We start from the raw sequence: 22,146 nt of genomic DNA, 5'->3' as shown, positions 1-22,146 counted from the left end.
AAAAAGGAAAACCAACATGCACCTCGTTTGTTTTAACCCAACATACACACCGAGTAAAACAGAGCGTGAACGAGTAGAGTGGAGCAAATGAAGTTTCTTGTTTAATTTGATGCCAAAGGTATATATGGTTTCTGAGCAGCTAGCTGATAATTCAGAGTTAACTAATGTTGCAATGCTTGAACTGAAACATGATTCAAAACCAAATTTGCTTTCCAATTTATTAATTTTGAAGCATTTATTACGAAGGCCTTAGCTAAGGCCTAGGATGTGTTACACCGGTCCCTAGTTCCAAAAGACGAGCAAGATGACAAAACAATTGAGTCCAAAGTATCTAGTCTTAGTCGCGTGTAAAGCTTACTATAACAATCCACTTTTCGTACCCTTTATAGAGCTACGATGACAATAGCTTGACATTATAAAATTGATGCGAGCTAACTTAGAATTAGTTGGAGGCGGCACTGGGTCTGAAACAAAGAGTGGGAGATAGTTTCATTCATTCACTATTTGACTAACCAATAACACATCCTTGATGGCGATGGTAGATGGAACGCCAACTGATATTATTGTCAACACTTGGTCCTCCAGCGAATTACATGCGAGCCCTTGACTGCTGGGATTCTGATAAGTTTATCATGCTCTGAATAAGAAAAAAAAAAGAGCGAAATTAGTCCCACGGAGACAGGTATGCAAGCAGGTTCTATCCAAAAAAAAAAGGTGTCAATGGAGGAGCATGATTTAAAAAATCCATTCCATGCTGGCTGAAGAGTCAGCAGGGATATTGTGACGGCACAAATCTGAAACCCTCGATATGAAGAGTCGAGCTTTAGATGTCATAGCCTCCACAAGTGACCATTACAAGACTTCTGCAAGCAATACAATGACTACAGAGCTTCCGTGAGTAACAAGAACTGTGACGATGAATCTTTTGCTGGTATAATTCCACTAACTGTCGGCATGTCCAACATGACACCAACATACTATTGGTACAGCTGATGACTGAAACCCTAGCTCAGAATCATATTTCAAACCTTTGATATGAAGTATCTATAACTACTGCAAATACATCTTGTAAATCTTGGTCCTATGTAAATCATGGTTAGTTTCCAAAGCATGAAGAGTATACGAGCAAGGTTCTTACCAATGGCAATCTTTTGACGGCTCTTTCTTCCAAGTATTTGCACGGTTTGAAGAAGCCACCATACAGCTCAGTCCATTTCTTGAGTTTGGCATATATGTAATCAGAACCAACCAAGTCGGCCCAAAATACAATACCACCCCTTCAAACAAAAACTAACTATCAGAACACAACCATCTACGGATCTACCATGTCAAATGATCATTACATGAGTCCACTTTAGTATACCATCTAGCGTATGTGAATGGATATACATGTCCACATAAATATATCGAGCAAACATATACACATGCACACAGAGATATACAGAGCAAACGTATGGGAATAGTTAACTCACCTGTATCTGGGGAAACTCATTCCAAGAACAGATGCAATATCAAGGTCGGAAGCTCGAACAACCACCCCTTCCGCCATGACTCTGCAAGCCTCATTCACAACTGGAAAGAATATCATCTCCAAAACTTCTTGGTCGCTTACAGTAATAGGCTATAATAAAACAGTATAAAAATTAAACTTAGTGATGAAGAACAGTGAATTCACATGGAAGTATAAATATGTAGTAAGCCTAGTCAACTGAATAAATAGAATCCCCCCAATGAAAACTTATCCAGTATACTTTGACTGCTATGGTTCAGTCTTATTTTGGCTGCTATGGTTACCAAATTCCTAATATTTACAAGCGTACAATGAAAACAAGGAAACATCATGGGCTGACAAAAAAAACATAGAAAAAATTATTGTAAAACATTTTCTATGCTATCATTTAAGCTTGTAGAAGAAAAGAAAGAGGAAAAATCTAACAACTTTATTTGTCAAAGATTAAAATAAATAAATAAATAATGTTTTTAAAAGAACATTTTTAATTTATTTTTTTAAATAGATTTGAGCTTCATTCCAATGTTTGTTACTTTATCTTCTTTATGATTTTCTTCTGTCATATGAAAGAGACCCTTGCTTCGAATCAGAGATTACAGAGTAACCATCAGTGTTATTGAACAAAAATGCCCTGACATCATCAATTGATTGTAATGTGTAGAAATATTTATACACGTTCAGTTTCTTACTCTGCTCAATCCCTAATCGATTTTTAAGGGCATACATATTTATCATTCTATGGACTTTCCCTCATAAACATATTTACTGGCTACAAATTCCATGGGTGACATCTTATATTGCTGGACTAGCAGGGCAATGAACAGTTATTTTAGTTTCAATATCACTTTGCTAACATTTATACATGCACACACATATTTACAAATTGAGATAGAAGGGATTGAATACCTTTCCACCAGGCATGGCATTGGCTAGCCTGCTAGATTCCTCTATGATAGCTTGCACACTTGGGTCAGGTTTAGGCTTCTGTCCCTTTTCATATATATAATAACCCTTGCCATTGCTTTTGCCTGCCAAGAAGAATGCCTCATGAAATGCTAAAGAAATTACAAGCTGATGGAATCTTTAGGATGAACGAGACAGATTTGTACCATTGCGCCCACTTTTAACCAGCAATTCAACCAAATTAGTCTCAAATGTACGTCCCCTGAAGGCAGAAGCATATATATCTTTCACTGCCAAAGCCACTCCATATCCTGCCAAGTCTTGTAGCCTGTTCAAATAACAGATAGGAAAAACTCGAGGAAGTTATCACACTGGTAAAGAAATTATTTCATCAAGGGAAACTGACAAATACCCAAAAGAGAAGACAAACAACACACATTTTAGTTTAATAATGATTCTTGTGGTTTGAAAAGAGGAAGCACGATTGTAGAATTCATCTCAACCATGGCAACGCTTTGGCAAAATCAGCAGGCAATTAATATGAAACCTTTTTGGTTGGTTATGCACTAAAGATTGTTCCATATATGGTGGCAATATGTAAAATGTTATATTTCTATTCCAATTTCTTGCCAAATTATGATGAATTCAAAACTGATAGGCCAATTATTTTTTCCTCCCTTTCCTATTTTCATCTGCTCATTTTTTAGTAATAGATCTATGAAGTAATCTATAATTTCAAACATGAAGTCTAAAAACAAGTACTTTCATTACACACGCAAATGACCTACCCCCTTGAATGAAAGTTTTCCACGTAAACAATTAGCATAAGCAATATGTACAAGGCTATAATGTTATAAAGAAGGTGAAGACTTATATCATATTTGAACGCCAAGTATATGCATGCATGTATCTTGATATTACATGTATGTGCATATGGACACATCTGTGCCTGTTAATAATAATAGCCATATTACCACTTATAGAAAGTTAAGTTTTGCTGGCAGAATAAAAATAAAAAATAAGAGAAAAGAAGAAAGCTGTTCTTATTATCACTGTTCATAAAATAGTGCTGTCATTTAAGTTGAATTTTTCAAAATAATTAATGTTAATATAGAATTGTAAACTTACTGAAAAGGACCAATTGGCAAACCAAAGTCTGTGACCACCTTGTCAATTCTAAACAAATTCACACCTAGATGGGCCAATAATTGCGCCCCTTGGGTATATGGAAAAAATGTACGGTTAACTGCAAAGCCTGTGCAGTTTCCTACCACAACAGGAACCTTTTTTATTGCTTTCCCAACAGTCATAAGATCAAGGATTACTTGCGGGGATGTCTTGTCTGTCCGAACGATTTCCAGCAGAGGCATCACATGAGCAGGACTGCCATATAAGATATAATACAAATGGCTAGTCAGATTCTTCAATTATGCATATGCATAAACATGATTGATGCAGTAAATAACAAGGTCATATAAATTTTTGAAGAATATTCAGTTGCAAATATGGGCAGTGAAAATCATGGTGTAGATTCCACTTCAATTCTAGCAGGACTTGATGTAAGAAAAAATATTCTTGAAACAATAAAGGATAAGATTATTAAGCTCATAAAGTTTGGCATTCATGGGAAATGCATATATGTATACAAACACACAGGTAGTTAAAAAGAAGCTCTACATGAAATTTATTTTGAATATGATTTAATTTGAAAATATTAACTCCAAATGGAGCCTTATTACTTGAAACCTAATCAAAGAAGATTCATCTGCTCCATAACATAAAGTTGCTCCTGTGAGGTAAAAAAGGATTACACTCTCGAAATATGTTCGTTCTCCTCCTTAGTGTCCAAACCAATCAAAGCTTTGCCTGGAAATCAGGTACCCACAGAGAACTACCACAACATCATTGAATAAGGCAGAGATTTGGCACAAGCAGAGCTTGAGAAGGCCTGGGATAGTAAAGACACAGAAGTTTGGAACAAGCACATAGGCAAAGCTCAGGATGGAGAATGTTGAAGCTAAATATCTTCATGAGGATTTGCATGATGATAGAGGAGCGACGGATGGATGGTGCATAGAGGTGGAGTTGGAAATGAGGATAACAGCAAGCTCGAGAATTGACGCTGAAATTGAGCAATAATGAGTGACTCGACAGAGTGAGATCTATATAGCTTCGATAGTATGATACCTATCTATTAATGATTTTAAATTATAAACACTAACAGTAAAAATAATTACATGAAATTTTTTTGTACAATGCCTATTTACTAAATGAACCAGAATAAAGTGTGCTCATCTTCCAAGTTTAGCCTAAACAAGACCTATTGTGAAGTCTGAGAGACTACAGCAATTTGGCAATGGGAAAGAATTCGATTCATACACTAACCTAATCTAATTATAATTCAACCAGTGAACTTGATAGTCAAAGTATGCTTTTGATGACAGATAACTGCTAGTATTTGATGCAACAAAGGCAGATCAAAAATAAGATTTGTAAAAGTGGTCTTTGTAACTCTATGTTTCTAGTTTGTCATTTTTGTCAAGGATTTTCACAGTTGTTTATTTTCAACATAAATTCCTTAAATAATCCTCTATTGAACACAAACTACCGCAAGACCAATTGTCACCAACCTGAAAAAATGAGCCCCAACAATTCGATCTTGAGAATGAGTCTTGGCACCAACAATATTGAGATCAATGGTGGATGTGTTTGTTGCCAAAATGCAATGTGGAGGACAAGCCCTTTCTATATCAGCAAATATTGACTGTTTAAGTGCAACCTTTTCAATAACAGCCTACAAAATCAATGAAGATAAGATTGTAAAATAAGAAAATTAAATATAAAAAAATTTTAAATGCAACTATTAAGAGACAAAAATGGTGGTGGCGGTGGGATGTGGACAAAATAATTGGTTAATTATGATACCTGAATTAACTAATCGTAAAAGGAGTTCAATTATTTAAAACCTCAAAACAAGCTTAAATGTGATGTGTTATTATGATCTGCAGTACTATCTCGAGAATTCAACAGGTAAATATTTTAGGACTATAATAGTGATGAAGATCACAGTGCTTGTTTCTCCCAACAAAGGACATTTGACAAGCGACTAGAGCACAATTTTTTCATTTTATTATATAGTGAAAAGAAGGTCAGAAGCTTCTTTAAGTTTAGATGATTGCTAAAGAGGACTTTTTGCAGAGGGAAGACATACAGTGGAATTAGGTTGCAACAGTCTCAGATGCAATCCTGAGGGCAGGATTGGAAGACAGCAGACACAAATAATTAACATTTGAAGATATATGGGACACGTTTGCGGTTCAAATGACAAAGCTTTAATTGTTACAGGAGTTATATGAGATGGCGTGCACTACAAAAAGAGTATTTATTGTGAGGAAGAGAAAGTTGACGTTATGAGGATGCAAATGGGCACAAGACAAAATAATCACGCGCTTTTTCTACATCAACGTAGTTCCAGCACCATGCATTCAAGTTTCTTACTATCCCAATATTCTTTTTCGGTTTGCACTACACATAGGAGAGAGGAAAACTAAATAGATCATTAATATTGGATATCCAATTTATTGGGGTTATCAACTGTTGAAATATCCTTTAATTTAATTTATAGAATGCTAATCAAATAAAATAGGAGTCAGAAGAGTGACCTCGATAACCATGTCAACATTCTTGAACTCTGAGTAATCTAAAGCACCCTTTACAAGTGATAATGCTTTGTTCATTTTCTCCTGAGACAATGAACCTTTCTTCACAAGGCCTTCAAGGTTAGCTGCAGATGCAACACGGGAAAATTCACTTAGTATAATTAAACTATCATACTCATGAAGGAAAAAATGGAACTATAATGGTGACATTAACAGCTAGCCCTGTATCAATATTTCTCTTAATCCATATGTACAGCTGCCGCATACTTGTATCAATATTTACAAGCTTACTTTGGATTGTTTTCAGTCCCTTCTGAAGAAAATTAGAATCAATCTCCTTGAGGATAACAGACGTATTACTTAAGATAAGGGCAGTAGCTATTCCAGAACCCATTAAACCACCACCAATAACAGCAACTCTTTTTATTTTCCTTGGACTAAGCCCAATATCAGTAACATTAGGTACCTGTTCAAGACAGTTAAATGACAAAAATGTAAATCAAAGCTACAATTAAACAACAAACAAGGATATTGCTCAAAATGTAAATCATACTACAAAATATTGTCTTTCCCTCTTTAATTTTATGTTTGGTACAACAACAACCAAGCCTTTTCCCACTAGGTGGGGTCGGCTTAAACATGTGTAGATCTTGTTTTTGCTCCCGATATTTTTCAATTAATTGTCTAAGGAGATGTATAGCTTCTATTGTCGACCTTCCAGGCATGAACCCAAATTGATTTTCTGTCACTGTGGTCTCCTTCCTTAATCTTTTTTCTATTACTTTTTCCCAAAGTTTCATAGTATGACTCATTAGTTTAATACCCCTATAGTTTGCACAATTTTGTATGTCTCCCTTGTTCTTATATAAGGGAATTAGAGTACTTATCCTCCATTGATCAGGCATTTTTTTCGTTTTCAATATCATGTTAAATAATTTTGTAAGTCATTCAATACTTTGTTTCCCTAAGCACTTCCATACCTCTATCGGAATATCATCTGGTCCAACGGCTTTTCCATTGTGCATCTCATTTAAAGTTTGCTTTACTTCTGAAGTTTGAATTCTACGATAAAAATTAAAATTTCTATGCTCATTTGACCTAATTAAATTACCTAAGTTAAGTTGATCACCTAAACCTTCATTAAAAAGTTGATGAAAATACCTCTTCCACCGCTCTTTTATTTCTCCATCATTTACTAATACCCTATTACATTCATCTTTAATACATTTTATTTGGCTAAGATCTCTTGTTTTCCTTTCTCTCACTTTAGCTATTCTATAAATATCTCTTTCCCCTTCTTTTGTATCCAATTTTTGATATAATCGTTCAAAAGTTTCATTTTTTGCTTCACTCACTACTTTCTTAGCTTCTTTCTTGACTATTGTATATTTTTTTAAGTTTTCCTCATTCTTACAAATATATAATTCCTTATAAGCTATTCGTTTTTCCTTCACTTTCTCTTGTACTTTCTCATTCCACCACCAAGATTCTTTACTTAATGGTGCATGTCCCTTTGACTCACCAAGTACACTCTTAGCTACTATTTTCAACTTTGATATCATCTTATCCCATGTTGTATTAAAGTCATCGTATATTTCACCTAATGCTTGTACTTCTACCTTCTCCTTAAATATATTTTGTTTCCCATCCTTTAACTTCCACCACTTAATTCTAGGAATTGTATATATTTTCTTTCTATTGATACTATGTTTGAGGCGTATATCCAACGCTACTACCCTATGTTGGGTAGTTAAGCTTTCTCCTGGGATGACTTTGCAATCTTTACAAATCTTTCTATCCTTCTTCCTAACCATAAGAAAGTCAATTTGCGATTTATTATTCCCACTTTTGAATGTGACTAAGTGTTCTTCTCTTTTCTTAAAAAACGTATTAGCTAATATAAGGTCATATGCTATCGCAAAATCTAATATAGTTTTCCCTTCCTCATTCCTCGTTCCAAACCCATAACTTCCATGTACTCTCTCATATTCCTCATTTTTCACTCCAACATGCCCATTTAGATCACCTCCTATTAAAATCATTTCATTTGGTGGAATATTTTGTAATATTTTATCTAAGTCCTCCCAAAACCTTGATTTGGTAGCTTCATCTAATCTCACTTGTGGTGCATATACGCTAATTATGTTTGGTACAAGCACAAAAATGATTATATATTGCTCAAAGTATGTTTCAATGCTTCAATTTTGATTTAATCATACACCAAACGATGACACTCCAAAGAGAAAAAGAAATGCTGTAAAAAATTTAGTTCAAGCCAATTCACAAATTAAAGAGTAAGTGCAGCAGTATGAACTGGAGATACATCATCAATGATTTTGAAAATTAACTAGTTTGAAGAATGAAATGCATAAAGGCAAAGGTTGAAGAATGTATTTGACTCTTTCCACATTATCTACATGCAATTTTAGGTTTGTATTGTGAAAAACACAAGCCTCAAACTATAGGAACGGCAGGGAAGAATGTTAATTACATGGAACCAAAGCACTTCAAGTAAAAAGAAATAGAAGCAAAATTACCTTCGATGTAGTTCGTTGTGCAAAAAAGACGTGAACAAGCCCTTTTGAGGTATTTGAAAGCACCAACTCCTTGAAAACCTTTGCTTCCTGATATTGTTTTATCATTAGACAAGGAGAAAATTAGTATCTAATAAAAGCTTAAGGACGGTATCCTCCCTTGAAGTTGTTGTGCAACAGTTTTCCTTTTTATTTTCAAGAGGAAAAAGTTATAATGGCATCATAAGTTAGTTGGTTTTTCATGTCACAAAGTTTATCATAGTTTTTAACAGATCGCTCACAGAAAAGACTTAACCTGATCAAGAACTGAAGTTCTCATTTGTTGACTAACCTACTTCTAACTTCAGTACACTATAAGTACACAACAATTATAATGTATGCCGACCAACAAAATAAGATGGAATTAACAGTGTTCTGTGCACATTGAACTGATAACCTATTATCCAGTGGCCATGCACATTACGTTACATACTGATTTAAGAGTCACATGCATACCTTGAGCACGCCGGCATATCCACCAAACTTTACACCTTCCTCAACTGAATCAAGGCATGCTTGGTGCTGCGGCATATTAGGAGCTATTTTCTTAACTTGTTTCCTGGCGGCTTTCAGTATTTCATTAGCTTCAGAAAGAGAACCAATTTTATCAGTCCTACGAAGAGAACTGATCCATGGTCTACGCCGTTCAGCAATTTCCAACGCCCATACTCGTGCAACTTTGAGCAAATCCTCAGATGAAACAATAGCATCAATGAGACCATACTTCTCCCCTTCCTTTGCTTTGATTGATTTTGATTGCTAGATTGAAGCATTAGTAATAAGGCTTTAATCAGTAATTCACTATGCCAGTTATAAATGAAGTAATATACATAACCAATACAGCACAGCGATGTTTATCATCCAAATCAATAAATATATTGAAGGCCCACCACACTACAAAGCATCATATACAACTTGCTAAGGCAAAGCAAAGAAAAAGAATTTAACTTTATAGAATTTGACAGAAATAAAAAGCCAAAATCAATTCTTCCTTCTGAGAAACTAAGGAATGAAGAGATACATCTAGACAAGCATGGGTACATCAAAAACACCAAATTATATTAACTAATTGATCAACTTACCAGCATCATTTCTAGTGCTTTTGGCAGCCCAACAAGCCTTGGAAGACATTGTGTGCCTTTTTGAGCATAGAGAAGTTACAGTGAGACGATGACAAACAGGCTAACATAAAAAGGTCAAGTGACACATGGAATATCTCACCTCCAAATCCAGGAATGACACCAAGAGTCAACTCTGGCAATCCAAGTTGAGCTTCTGGAGTAGAAACTCGTGCATGACAACCCTGCACAACAGTTGTTATTCATATAGCAAGTAGGTTGGAAAGTATATATCAACTGGTAAAGTAAAATAGCACAAACCATGGCTAGCTCGAGACCACCACCAAGTGCAAGCCCTTGGATGGCTGCAACAGATGGCTTTGGAGCATCTGTAAACCAATAGAATATTTAAATATTAATTCCTTGAGTTGGTGCATATCATAAGTAGTTAAGTAGCAGCAATTTAACCAAAAACAAAAGAAGCTTTACGTAGCAGCAACCTTCCATAATATTAACCACGAGTTCAACAGATACATCTGGTAGATGTGATAAATTCCCTGAAAATAACAATTACACTAGTGAAAACACTGATTCCTCACTCGTCCATATGCCCATAAAAGACAAATTTAAAGTTATTTCTTTTATATATGGTCACCTGATTTATGAATCTCAGCAAAAACATTGATATCAAAACCACCAGAAAACTTGCCTCCATAACCTGTTAGAAAAGAAATTGCCAACAGCATCAGATCCACATATATAAGAAACAAAACTCAGTATGCAAGAGACACTGAGAACAACTCTAGCGTGATAATCAAATTTCATAAACGAGAACGCTTGCACAATCAGCGAGTTCAAAATTGTTGACTATATCTACAGAAAACTCTTCAGCTACAGATGTTAAAATAAAAAAAAATGAGGATAACAAAAGACTGAAAAAAAAATCTAGAGTGCCAAGTCTCACCAGTCAAGACAATTGCTTTAACATCACTTCTTTTCACCGCCTCCGAATATTTCTCCTTCAACCCAGCAATAACTACAAAAATCCAACTACGATCAATATTATCCATATATAAAAAAAAATACAAAAAAAAGTACAAGCGTAACTATCAACAAAATCGCCAACCAAGAAGCTACTGATCTTGGAAAAATTATTAAAATATTAAAACAAGTCAGATCCACAAACACGGAAAGGTAAACAAAAAGTAACTGGAACATACTCGTGGGATGCAAAGCATTGACCGGCGGGTTGCAGATAGTGATGATCGCCACTCCATCGCCCCCAACCTCCATGGTCACCCGAATAGAAGCCATCAATCAGATCGAGAAAGGAATCGAAACCTGCCCTCCAAAATTAGCTTCCAAGCCTCTGCCGAATCGCTGCAAAGATCTCCGCCAATCCAATTCCAAGTCGAGATCGAGAGGAGCGAGAAAGCGCGATCAAAGGGCAGCAAGCGGATGGGAGCAAGACTTGCCTAAATGGCCGCAACCGACGATATTTATCTCGATACTCAACTCCGGTAACTTCATCCTGAACTAGTCTTTCATAAGAGTACGCTATCTACGTGGCATGATTAGGTTGGCAAATCCATGGCCAAAACATAGGTAGAACTAGGTAACTAAAGGTATTGCGAGAGCACATGTGAATGAAGCATTCCTGACGCCTGTTTGAGTAAACCCATAACAACAACAGCAAATTTTGGTACCAGCACTATACTAGTCGATCATGACCGTTCGATGGAAAAATTCAGAACCGTTAACGGTTCAGATGGATCCATCTGCTGGACATGATGAACGACCTAGCTGGGCACGTAATACTAGGAAAGAGATAATATTGCCGGATCAGGACATCATTCACTAATAAAAATGATTTTACAGACGTGGCAACAACAAGGATACGAGCCGGACGTCAGCATATACGTGTACGAGTGGGAAATGCTTGCCGTTCCCGATAAGTTAAAAACTCTTTAAATTGTTTTTTTATTCATTTACCTTTTTAAAGACACTCATGAAAATTAATTTCTTAAAAAATCGAAAATCAAGTACATTCTATCAAAAAAATAATAATAATAATACGTCAAAACCACTGAAATTCTAGAATATCAAAATCACATGTCCATGTTTTTTTTCCTCGATTGTTATAACATGCATCAGTACATCACATCGATTATTAATAACAATTAAAAAAATTAACTCATATTAAAAAAATTACTATTCACCTATGAAACTTATGTTTAAAGATATAAATATAATAAAAATATTAGACTATTCTATATTATTCCAAATTTCTTATATCCATGCCGATTTTAAAATTAAAATAGACTCATAGAATTTGGAATAATATAAAACCATATCTTATGTATTTATTTAATTCTTCTAATTATATACATTATTTTAAACATCAATTTAGATATATTATATTTTTTTTAATTCATTTTTAATCGAGTTAAATTCCATTAATTGGTTAATATAATATGATAATTAATTGATAGAATATTACACAATCATATAATTATTCTTAATTGATTGGCAGAGTTAATCGATTGCTACACACTGTGAAAATCGATTATCAATAAGAGGAGTAAAATGGATATTAAATATGTAATTTGATAATTTTAAAATTTAAATATATGATTTGAATATTGAAATTATTGATATAATAATAATAATAATAATAATTTCAACTTAAAAATGACTTTATATAAGTGAAATGCATAAAATTAGGATAGTTTATTAATGATAAAAAGGGTAAAAGATCAGGATGGTAGATAGTAAATCACAGTAAAGACATATAACTAAAATAAGGTTAATTGCCAAATTATTATATATTTTATAAATTTTAATAAATCGATTATATACCCTTTTCAAAATAATTAATTTATTATATAGTTTATAACTTTGAAACTTATAAAATACATGATAAAGTAATTCTTCTATTATTAAAAATTATTCACTAATTAACCCATTGAAATATGATAATTCTTTACGCCAATTTTTTTTCCTAACATAATTTGCTAGTTTTGCTAATATTTTAATAACAACTATGCTAATCCCAACTACTAAAATCAATTATATAAATCTTAATTATATTCCTATTAAACAGCAAAAATTTTAAAAGAATTTATTACATTAACATAATGTATATTTATAATATTTTTTATTTATATTCCATAAAATTAGACACATTTCAAGTGAAATTTCTAAACCTTTCATTTAGCAAAAGAGAGAATTCGTAAGCAAGTCCATCAGAATTAGTGAGTAAATTCCAAACAGTAGTTAGAACTTTAGAAATCTTGATTGACCAATACTATCTTGTGAACAAAGAATATGCTGTTTAATTTCCTCGAATCCTCTTCGAAAGAGGCACTTTGGATTGACTGACTTGAATGTTGATTTTTGACCTATAAAATAGGGTTGCTGAAGACTTGAGTTCATGATAAACAGTGGCCTTAAAATAAAGATCTATGAAGATGGTTGTTGAAGACTTGAGTCAATGATATGAACACACAGAATTGAATAAAGACTTGCCTGTTAAAGGTTGTCTGTCGTTAGAGAATCCAAAAGTTGACTGGTAATGCTGGTTCATATTAGAGACGAGAGTTGGACATTTAGTGAGAACAAAATAAAAATGGTGGCAGTGTCATTTTCTAACATATGATTCACTCGTACAAGTGTGCATACTGCTGTCCGATAGGTAGTTAGAAGCACATAGGGATATAAACGAGTCGAATCGAGTCAAACTGAGTCGAACAGTATTAGACTCAAGCTCGGCTTATTTAAGTTATATTCGGGCTCGAGCTCTAATCAAGTTTTTATCACAAGGCTCGAGCTCGGTTCGTTCTAGAATTATCAAATTCGCGAACAGTTCGAGCTCGGTTCGTTATTAGCTCGATTATCAAAGTTAACGAGCCTAAATCGTTAAACGAGCTCACACTTATTTTCAGGCTCGTTTTTGGCTCGTTTTAGAATTCATTTTTTTTACTCATTTTAAAGCTCATTTTAAAGCTCGTTTTAGAGCTCATTTTTTTTGTTCATTTTTTTTTTTGACTCGCGAGCCTATAAACGAACATGTTCGTGGGTTCACGAGCCGAATATCTTTAAGCTCGAGCTCGGTTCGATAAAATTGTCGAGCTCGAAACCGAGCTTACACTCGGTTCGATAAGATAAATGAATAAACTTGAACGAACCTTTTATCAAATCGAATTCTAAATAATTCATGAACTGTTTGATCCATTTACATCCCTAGAAGCACAAAACCAATAAAAAGCCATGCATAACAATCATATGTTCAACAAACAAGCTAGAGATCATGAAAAATAACAGCAATCAACATCGTGTTGACGATCTAACATCTCGTCCGTCGATTACAGTCATCCTCATATCGAATCGACGGTCTTTATTGTAACTCACGAACAGGTAAAACCCTACGCGATTAGTCTTTTCTCAGCTCTGCAGCGTGTTGTCAAAATGGCGGCTTTGTCTTCCGCGCTGCGTTCTAGGGTTTCGGCTTCAGCGATTTCGGCAGTACTCAGGGCTAGGAAAAACGTGATCATTGAGCTTGAGGCATCTCCGCCCGTATCGCGGCTCTCTTCATTAAGGAAGCGTAGTTCCTGCATTCCAAGGTATGTGTTTTTTTGCTCATATTCGAGTCGTTGGAGAGATTTCTCGTAGGTTTTCCAACAAGTTAGGATTTTGATTCGATTTCTTCCGGTTATGAAGGTTACCGGCAAGTTCGAGTTGCTTGATGTCGATGCTTCCTCTCCACAGCGCGATTGCCACCGCTCGTCTGCAATCGGTTCTCGCTGCGGAGTCCCAACGATGGGGTTTGGTTCCACAAGGTACATTGTTTCTCAGTCATTTCTTCTTCATCTTGATAACTTAAACAACTTGTTCACTAATCTTCTACTTTATAAAATGTAGTGATAGCATGTATGTATTTGTTGGATACTTTAGCAGATGTCATATAGAAAGGTTTGTCAAAGTTAACAATTTGTATCAATTTTTGTATGCAATTAGAGAGCTAACAATCTCTTATGGCGTCGGACAAATGCATAACAGTGATAAATTGAAAATAAGGGTTTGAGTTTATGAATTGTTTCTTAATTCTTATCAGAATGATTGTTTATCAATTAGAATTCAATAGTATCTCCAGAAGCGAATTGTTTTCTCTTACTGCATGTAAATTTGATCTTTTAATCTGCCAAGCAACTAGTTGAATTGATAATTGCAGTGAAACCTGTAGTTACTTAATATAAACCTATAGAAAAATCTGCTAGTTTAAACAATTTTGGTATCAAAGCATATCTTTCTTATGGTTCTATAATTACTGTTATAGTAGAGTCCTTGCATAGGATATACTGCAAATTAAACAATGCCTTTCTTACTTCTTGCTACATCTTTGTAATGCTCATGCTGAAAAAAAGTCTTGTCCTTGAGTGCATTTTCTTTGATATCTTGGAAGACTCCTTCAGTGGAGCAAGTTGTATCTATATGATAATTTGATTCAGTAAGCCTATAAAAAGTATTAAACAAATCTATTATCTTGCTTGCCTTGCAACACAACACCACCTGATCCTGAATATTATGTCCTTTACTTCTATGTTGTAGATGATTGTCATTTTACTCTGTTACAAGATCACACTGAAAATGGTTTATGTGATGCGATCACTTTAACAAGTCGAAGATATTGTAAACTAAAGTTTCTTGTATTTCACATGTTGACGTTGTCATTGCATTTCAATTTTTGCAGGTATCTCAATGCCTTTATGATGGCACCTGTCGATATGGCATCTGAATGCATGAGTCTCATACATCAGACATGATTTTCATGCCACTTGAGCTTTCAGGAAACATTCTTTCTTTCCTTGGAACACAACTTATTGGAAAAATGAATTCCAGCTGAAAGTTCTGTCAGTGAAGATTTGATAAACCATTTTCATATTTAAAAGTAACATTTGCAATTTGAAGTCATTGCTCTTCATCATAATTTGGCTTCAGTAGTCTGATTGCTTTTTAATTAGGATGGAGGGAAAAAGCCTTGCAATGTTTGTGACAACAGTGATTCATTTTGTTTACCTGGTTTTCTACCTGATATCGATGGATCAGACTTTGTTTTCATGGTGAAATGTCTGTAAATCTACTTTTGAAGCTCTTGGATAATGAATTTTGGTTGGATTGTATCTAACTCGCATCCTTTAATTGCACTATTATTGTCAAATGTTCTTCTGATGATACTTTGCATGGTATTATAATTATTACTCCCTTGGCACTAATGATCAACTGAAGATTTGGTTAGCAAATAAACATAATAAGGTAAAGTTAATCGATATTAATATCATTCTGCCGACACTGCATATGCCAAATTTCCAGCTAGCTGTGACTTTTCTTAACCATTGCGCACACTGTGAATCACCTATCCATAGTGGCACAGCATCCATGATATATGATGACGTGTCACCTTTTAATTGTTATAGTTGTGATAAATACATTTAGTATTCGGTCATTTTTATCTTTGAAAGAACAGCAGATCCTGCGGATGGTGACCTCTCACCTCCACTCGTCGGCGGTGGAGCTCTTTAGCAGCGGAGTGAATGCTCGCTCCATTTCCTACCTTGGCAGCTTTCCTTTCTCCATTCTTTGGCTCCGGAGGCCTCCCACAAGCAAAGCTCGCATCTAGGGGCGGAACTTGCAGGTTCGCCAAAGATTGATTGCTGGAATGATGCCAGAAATCCACTTTTCCTTATCTTTTCCTGGCTTCTCGTTCGGAAATTTATAATTTTCTTTTTGTTTTCTTCGATCAGCTTGCCGATTCATGTTAAAAGTTTGAATCTTTGGTGTTTCCGATTTGGGTTGAGATTTGCCGGCGTAATTCTTTTCAATCGAGATGCTGCACGCCAAGTCGGAGTCCGATGTTACCAGCTTAGCCCCATCGTCGCCGCCTCGATCGCCGAAGAGGCAGGCCTACTACGTGCAGAGCCCGTCTCGGGATTCCCACGATGGCGACAAGTCGTCGACCATGCAGGCGACCCCTGTTTTCAACAGCCCAATGGAGTCGCCCTCTCACCCTTCCTTCGGGCGCCACTCGCGGACCTCGTCCGCCAGCCGTTTCTCCGGACCGTTACGTTCCTCCTCTGGCCGGAAGGGGTACAGGAAGAGAGTGAACGATAAAGGTTGGCCTGAGTGCAATGTGATCCAGGAAGAAGGGTCCTATGATGACCTTGACGACGACAAGGGGTTGTCGCGCCGTTGTCAGATCATTCTAGGGTTTGTAAGCTTCGTCCTGCTGTTTACCCTCTTCTCTCTAATCATTTGGGGAGCAGCACGGCCGTATAAGCCAGACGTTATCGTCAAGGTATGTACTTGGTCGATAAGATATAGTTTATTGTCATTTCCTTTCAATTTGTCATTCACAATTCAATCCATCTTCTTTATTTGGGATCACATTGTACATGTGCTACTCATTGGAGGTTACTGTGTAAAAAGCTTTAAGCTTCAGGTGATGAACTTTTCCTTCTACTTAAATTTAGGACATCATGATAGTCTCACCTAAGAAACTCAATATGCATGTGGCTCTAAGATCCGGTTGGAGATTCTACCATCAATGAAACCAACAGAACCTTGAGATGATTATCCATTTGATTGGTGATTTAGATTATCAAAGCTTATTTCTCATGGATTTTTGTCTTTCTTACTGTGATGCAAATTGTTTAGTTGGTGTTAGGCATGTTGCGGCGAGCTTAACTGTGTCATCCCATTTAAGAGATATGTGACTGTCCTTTTGTACAAGTTTCAAAATGTTATGTGTGCTTGATAGATTTTTTGTCTGGAGTTGCATTATGTAACACACACTGCCTTTTCTCAGAGCTTATCGATGGATGACTTTTATGCTGGGGAGGGTACTGATGCAACTGGTGTCCCGACTAAGATGGTAACACTCAACTGCTCAGTGAAGATGAGTGTGTACAACACTGCTGCTATGTTTGGCATTCATGTTACTTCAGGCCCAATCCGTTTAATGTTTTCGGAAATCGCAGTTGCTACCGGAGAGGTGAGTATTCTTATCTGCTGAATACGCTTATCAAGAGGTTTTGAAGTTTAAATGGAACAACTCTAGTTCTTGGATGAGCTAATTGCCTTGTTTTCTTCCTCATTGCAGTTACAGAAGTATTACCAACGTAGAAAGAGCCGTAGAACCGTATCAGTTGTGTTGCGTGGTGAAAAGGTCCCCTTGTATGGTGCTGGAGCCAGCATGACTTTGTCCAGCACCGGTGGAGCTGTGCCCTTAACGCTCGACTTTGACATCATATCACGCGGATATGTGATCGGAAAGTTGGTGAGGGTGAAACACCAAAAGCACATTTCTTGTCCTCTGGTTGTGGATTCAAGCAAAACCAAACCTATAAAGTTCTCCCAAAAAGCTTGCACTTATTTTTGAGCAATGTCGATGAAATGGAAATCAGCAAATATCGTGCAACTCGTTATCTTCAGAATGAGGAGATGAAGAAGAATAACATTTAAATCTGATTTCCGAAGAGTTACCTGGATGCTTTTGCTGTTAGCTCTCTGTTTGTTGTAATGTTTGTGATGCAATTTAAAATGAAACTTCTTATGGTTTTCTAAAAACCTCTTCGATGATTATTATGGCTATATGTAATCATGTGGTCAAATCCTGGCTAGTAGCCAGATACCTATCTTTCTCCATGTATTTTTTATCTGTCCAAGGTTAGTAGTTATACGGAATTTACTTCTTTCATATTGACCTGTGAATGGGTTGATGGAGGTGTTGGAGATGAGTGAATCATCTTTTACCACCATAACTATTTGTAATCAATTCTTGTGTTCTATGATGAGAAGATTCATCATCTCCTATCCATAATTAGCTCATAACACACACCATTTTTTTTTGCTTAATTATTAAACACAGTCGGAACTGATTTGATTCATTTACTGGAAAGTTAAGGTCGAGCAACTTTTTATTTATTTATTTATTTATTTCTTTTTATTTTACGCAACATTGAAGCTAAGAATATTAGCTGTCTCTCTACCCAAGAAACTAAAGAACAAAGTGGCGCTATAAGTCATTTGTCATAAAAGAAAGTTCACCTTAATCAATAAGATCCAGTCCAACTTTTGTTGTTAATTATTATTCATCGCAACTCCTGTATGAATATGTAATTCTACTATAAGCAAGCGCCCCGGGGCTTGGTCAGACCCTCCTGTAAAAATTTAGATATTTGAAATTCAAAATTCTAACAGCAGTATAGTATATTATAGATATTCAGTTACGGTATATTATATTGGGATCTTTGTTTTGGTACAATCTGAGCATGATAGAATGACAATATATTATTATTTTGGTTGAGTCAAGGTTAGAGTTAGATTCTATTTCTTTAAGACGAATTTACCTTGTACACGGTGCTCACGGAACACGATAATTGTCTCTCAAGATATAACGACTTTATCTTGCGATAGCAGCACTACAAATTGTAAGACCTCCGAACTGAAGAAGACTTCTCGAACTCTCCAATACAAGTATGGAATGCAATGCTTGCTTTTCTTGAAAAAAATTGAGTGAGTGAAATGAGGATGTGAGAGACTTTATTTATACTAAATGAAGGGATATAAGAACCTCTTGATTCAATTAGATCTCATTCATCCATTTTGAATTAGATGATGTAGATCGCATCCTTACCTAAGAGGCACACTACCTCTTCATAAGATGTCACCCTTTGACTATCCAAAAGATACTTAAACCTTTTAATTTCTCATTTATAATTTCTAATAATCCCCCACATAAATGAAAATTAATGCATGCATGTTATCACTTAAGGAGAGTTCGATCGATAAGTTAATGCATCGGGAGAGGTAGCTTGTGGCTTTGAACCTTCCATAGTGGAATGCTATCGAGCATACTAGGCTGTGCAGTGAACGTGATGTCTTGAACTGCTCAGTTGTTTGTGTATACTAAGATAATAACACCCACATAGAGACTTATCTCACCTACTTTTGATTCTCATGGTTGGTTCCGTTTTGACCATGGATATCATCTTGGATTTATGAGTGTTTCATTGAAGCGGTCAGTCTTCACACTCACATAGATGACACTTCTATCAAGAGTTTCCTACCATACTCCACCTTATAAAGGTATAAAAATCATTAAAAGCATACGCTTAACTTCACTACATATGGTATGATAGCACAAGTTCATCTTATGATTGGGATAGAGATAATATATCTCGTGTGCTATAATACAACTTCTTTAACTTTGTTGTACCATTGAACTAAGATCATGAGATCTCCAATCAACAAGGTTGGGTTACCACTACAATCGTTTTAGCTGTAGATTTTTAGTCTCATTTCTCTCGATGAGCAGTATACTTGATCTCGACTTAGCCCCTTCGTAAGAGGGTCTGCTAAGTTATCTTTTGACTTGACATAGTTGATTGTAATCACTCTGTTTGAGATCAACTGTCTAATGGTATTGTGTCTACGACGTATATATCGAGACTTACCATTATACATACTACTTTGTGCCCTTCCAATCGCCGATTGAATATCCTAGTGTATAAGTACGGAGGGCACATGTTTCGTCCAGCTCGAAATATCTTCCAAGAAATTCCTCAATTATTCAGCTTCTTTTGCTACTTTGTCTAGTGCTATAAACTCGGATTCCATAGTTGACCGAGCGATACATGTCTGCTTTGTGGATTTCTAAGATACCGCTCCTCCATTAATTGTAAATACATACCCAATAGTGGATTTAGAATCTTTTGTATCTGATATCCAATTAGCATCACAATATCCCTCTAAGACAGTGGGATACATTCCGTAATGTAATCCGTAGTTCATAGTATATTTCAAATATCTAAGAACTCGCATCAGTGTTTTTCAATGGGTGTCGTTTGGATTACTCGTAAAACGGCTCAGCTTATTTACCACACAAGCAATATCTGGACGTATGCAGTTTACGAGATACATCAAACTGCCTATTAACCGAGAATATTCCAATTGCGATATGGGCTCACCATAATTTTTCGCTAAGTGTTGACTTAGATTCATAGATGTTTTTACTATAGAATGATCGTACGCATTGAACCTTTTCACCACTGAATCTACATAATGGGATTGTGTCAAAACTATCACATCGGATGTCCTGAGAATTTTAATTCCCAATATAACATCTGCTAGACTCATATCTTTCATATCAAAATTCTTAGTCAATATTTTCTTTGTACTCATGATTACTACCCATTATAAGCATGTCGTCTACATATAAGCAAACGATTACATGACATTTAGGTGTGTGTTTGACATAAATGTATTTATCACATTCATTTATTTTGAATTCGTTTGACAACATTGTTTTGTCAAACTTTTCGTACCATTGTTTAGGCGCTTATTTAAGTCCGTACAACGACTTAACAAGTCGACACACCTTTTCCTTTTTTCTTGGAGCTACGAACCCCTCTGGTTGCTCCATATAGATTTCTTCTTCCAACTCACCATTTAAGAATGCAGTCTTAATATCTATTTAGTGTATTTCAAGGTTAAACAGTGCTGCGATGACTATCAGCACTCGTATGAGCGTAATCCTTGCCACCGGTGAGTAGGTATCGAAGTAATCAATATCTTCCTTTTGATTGTATCCTTTGGCTACAAGTCTGGCTTTATATTTGTCAATCGATCCATCAGCTTTATACTTGCGTTTTAGTATCCACTTACAATCTAATGGTTTAGTACCAGAAGGAAGGCCCACTAATTCCCAAGTATGGTTATTCATGATGTACTCGATTTCATTATTGACAGCTTCTTTCCACAATGGGGCATTGGGACTTGAGAGAGCTTCACTTACTGTTCTTGGGTCCATTTCCGACATAAAAGTCATGAAGTCTGGCTCGAACGATTTCTCAACTCTAGTCTATTTGCTCCGACGTGACCCTTCATTTTAATTGTCAATAGTTCTTTTATGACAACTAAGTTCAAAAACATCATTTTTGTTAAAACTTCCGTTGTTATCACTTTGAATGTTTCCCTTCTTATTCGAGAATATGTTTTCAAAGAATATCGCATTCCGAGATTCCATGATTATTCCCAGATGAATATCAGGAATGTCTGACTTGTGAACTATGAAATGATATCCACAACTATTATGGGCATATTCGACAAATATCGTATCAAACATTTTAGGTCTGATTTTTACTTGCTTTGGCTTGGGTACTTCGATCTTTGCTAAGCACCCTCACACTTTCAGGTATTTGTACGATGACTCGTAGCCTTTCCATAGCTCATATGGTGTTTTATCGATTTTCTTGTGAGAGATTTTGTTAAGAATGTGGTTTGCTGATAATATAGCTTCCCCCCACAAGTTTTGGGGTAAGCATGAATTTATCAACAAGACATTCATCATTTCCTTTAATGTCTGATTTTTACGTTCGACAACATCA

The 22,146-nt window shown here is 35.7% G+C and overlaps 3 protein-coding genes across 3 annotated transcripts; 2 read left to right on the top strand and 1 right to left on the bottom strand.

The window, feature by feature from the left end:
* Positions 1–192: 192 nt before the first annotated feature.
* LOC122047737 (peroxisomal fatty acid beta-oxidation multifunctional protein-like) lies at positions 193–11,187 on the bottom strand. Its single transcript, XM_042609191.1, has 18 exons — positions 10,924–11,187; positions 10,668–10,739; positions 10,359–10,421; positions 10,204–10,260; positions 10,025–10,092; positions 9,867–9,948; positions 9,728–9,783; positions 9,102–9,404; positions 8,610–8,696; positions 6,364–6,538; positions 6,076–6,197; positions 5,044–5,207; positions 3,542–3,796; positions 2,620–2,741; positions 2,417–2,538; positions 1,473–1,621; positions 1,139–1,277; positions 193–637 (listed from the first exon to the last, which is right to left on the bottom strand). The coding sequence occupies exons 1-18, from the start codon at positions 11,015–11,017 to the stop codon at positions 590–592; spliced, it is 2,178 nt and encodes a 725-aa protein (XP_042465125.1). The 5' UTR covers positions 11,018–11,187; the 3' UTR covers positions 193–589.
* Positions 11,188–14,137: 2,950 nt separating this feature from the next.
* Positions 14,138–15,882, top strand: LOC122047736. The gene is made up of 3 exons (XM_042609190.1): positions 14,138–14,325; positions 14,423–14,541; positions 15,453–15,882. The coding sequence occupies exons 1-3, from the start codon at positions 14,171–14,173 to the stop codon at positions 15,470–15,472; spliced, it is 294 nt and encodes a 97-aa protein (XP_042465124.1). The 5' UTR covers positions 14,138–14,170; the 3' UTR covers positions 15,473–15,882.
* Positions 15,883–16,241: 359 nt separating this feature from the next.
* LOC122047735 lies at positions 16,242–18,455 on the top strand. The gene is made up of 4 exons (XM_042609189.1): positions 16,242–16,394; positions 16,504–17,054; positions 17,565–17,750; positions 17,859–18,455. The coding sequence occupies exons 2-4, from the start codon at positions 16,587–16,589 to the stop codon at positions 18,135–18,137; spliced, it is 933 nt and encodes a 310-aa protein (XP_042465123.1). The 5' UTR covers positions 16,242–16,394; positions 16,504–16,586; the 3' UTR covers positions 18,138–18,455.
* The last annotated feature ends 3,691 nt before the right edge of the window (positions 18,456–22,146 follow it).

This window comes from Zingiber officinale, chromosome 2B (assembly GCF_018446385.1).
Source record: "Zingiber officinale cultivar Zhangliang chromosome 2B, Zo_v1.1, whole genome shotgun sequence".
Classification (NCBI taxonomy): domain Eukaryota; kingdom Viridiplantae; phylum Streptophyta; class Magnoliopsida; order Zingiberales; family Zingiberaceae; genus Zingiber; species Zingiber officinale.
The sequence above is the reverse complement of the archived record's forward strand: the minus strand, read 5'-3'. Positions and strand labels throughout refer to the sequence as shown.

Bases quoted from the DNA above. Each gene is read 5' to 3' on its own strand.
- LOC122047735 (XM_042609189.1), top strand. From the start codon at position 16,587: ATGCTGCACGCCAAGTCGGAGTCCGATGTTACCAGCTTAGCCCCATCG. The intron at 17,055-17,564 runs GTATGTACTTGG...GCCTTTTCTCAG, and splicing joins AGCCAGACGTTATCGTCAAG to AGCTTATCGATGGATGACTT. The intron at 17,751-17,858 runs GTGAGTATTCTT...TCCTCATTGCAG, and splicing joins TCGCAGTTGCTACCGGAGAG to TTACAGAAGTATTACCAACG.
- LOC122047736 (XM_042609190.1), top strand. From the start codon at position 14,171: ATGGCGGCTTTGTCTTCCGCGCTGCGTTCTAGGGTTTCGGCTTCAGCG. The intron at 14,326-14,422 runs GTATGTGTTTTT...CCGGTTATGAAG, and splicing joins CGTAGTTCCTGCATTCCAAG to GTTACCGGCAAGTTCGAGTT. The intron at 14,542-15,452 runs GTACATTGTTTC...CAATTTTTGCAG, and splicing joins ATGGGGTTTGGTTCCACAAG to GTATCTCAATGCCTTTATGA.
- LOC122047737 (XM_042609191.1), bottom strand. From the start codon at position 11,017: ATGGCTTCTATTCGGGTGACCATGGAGGTTGGGGGCGATGGAGTGGCG. The intron at 9,949-10,024 runs GTTTGTGCTATT...ACTGTTGTGCAG, and splicing joins GTGGTCTCGAGCTAGCCATG to GGTTGTCATGCACGAGTTTC. The intron at 9,784-9,866 runs GTGAGATATTCC...ATGCTCAAAAAG, and splicing joins TGTCATTCCTGGATTTGGAG to GCACACAATGTCTTCCAAGG.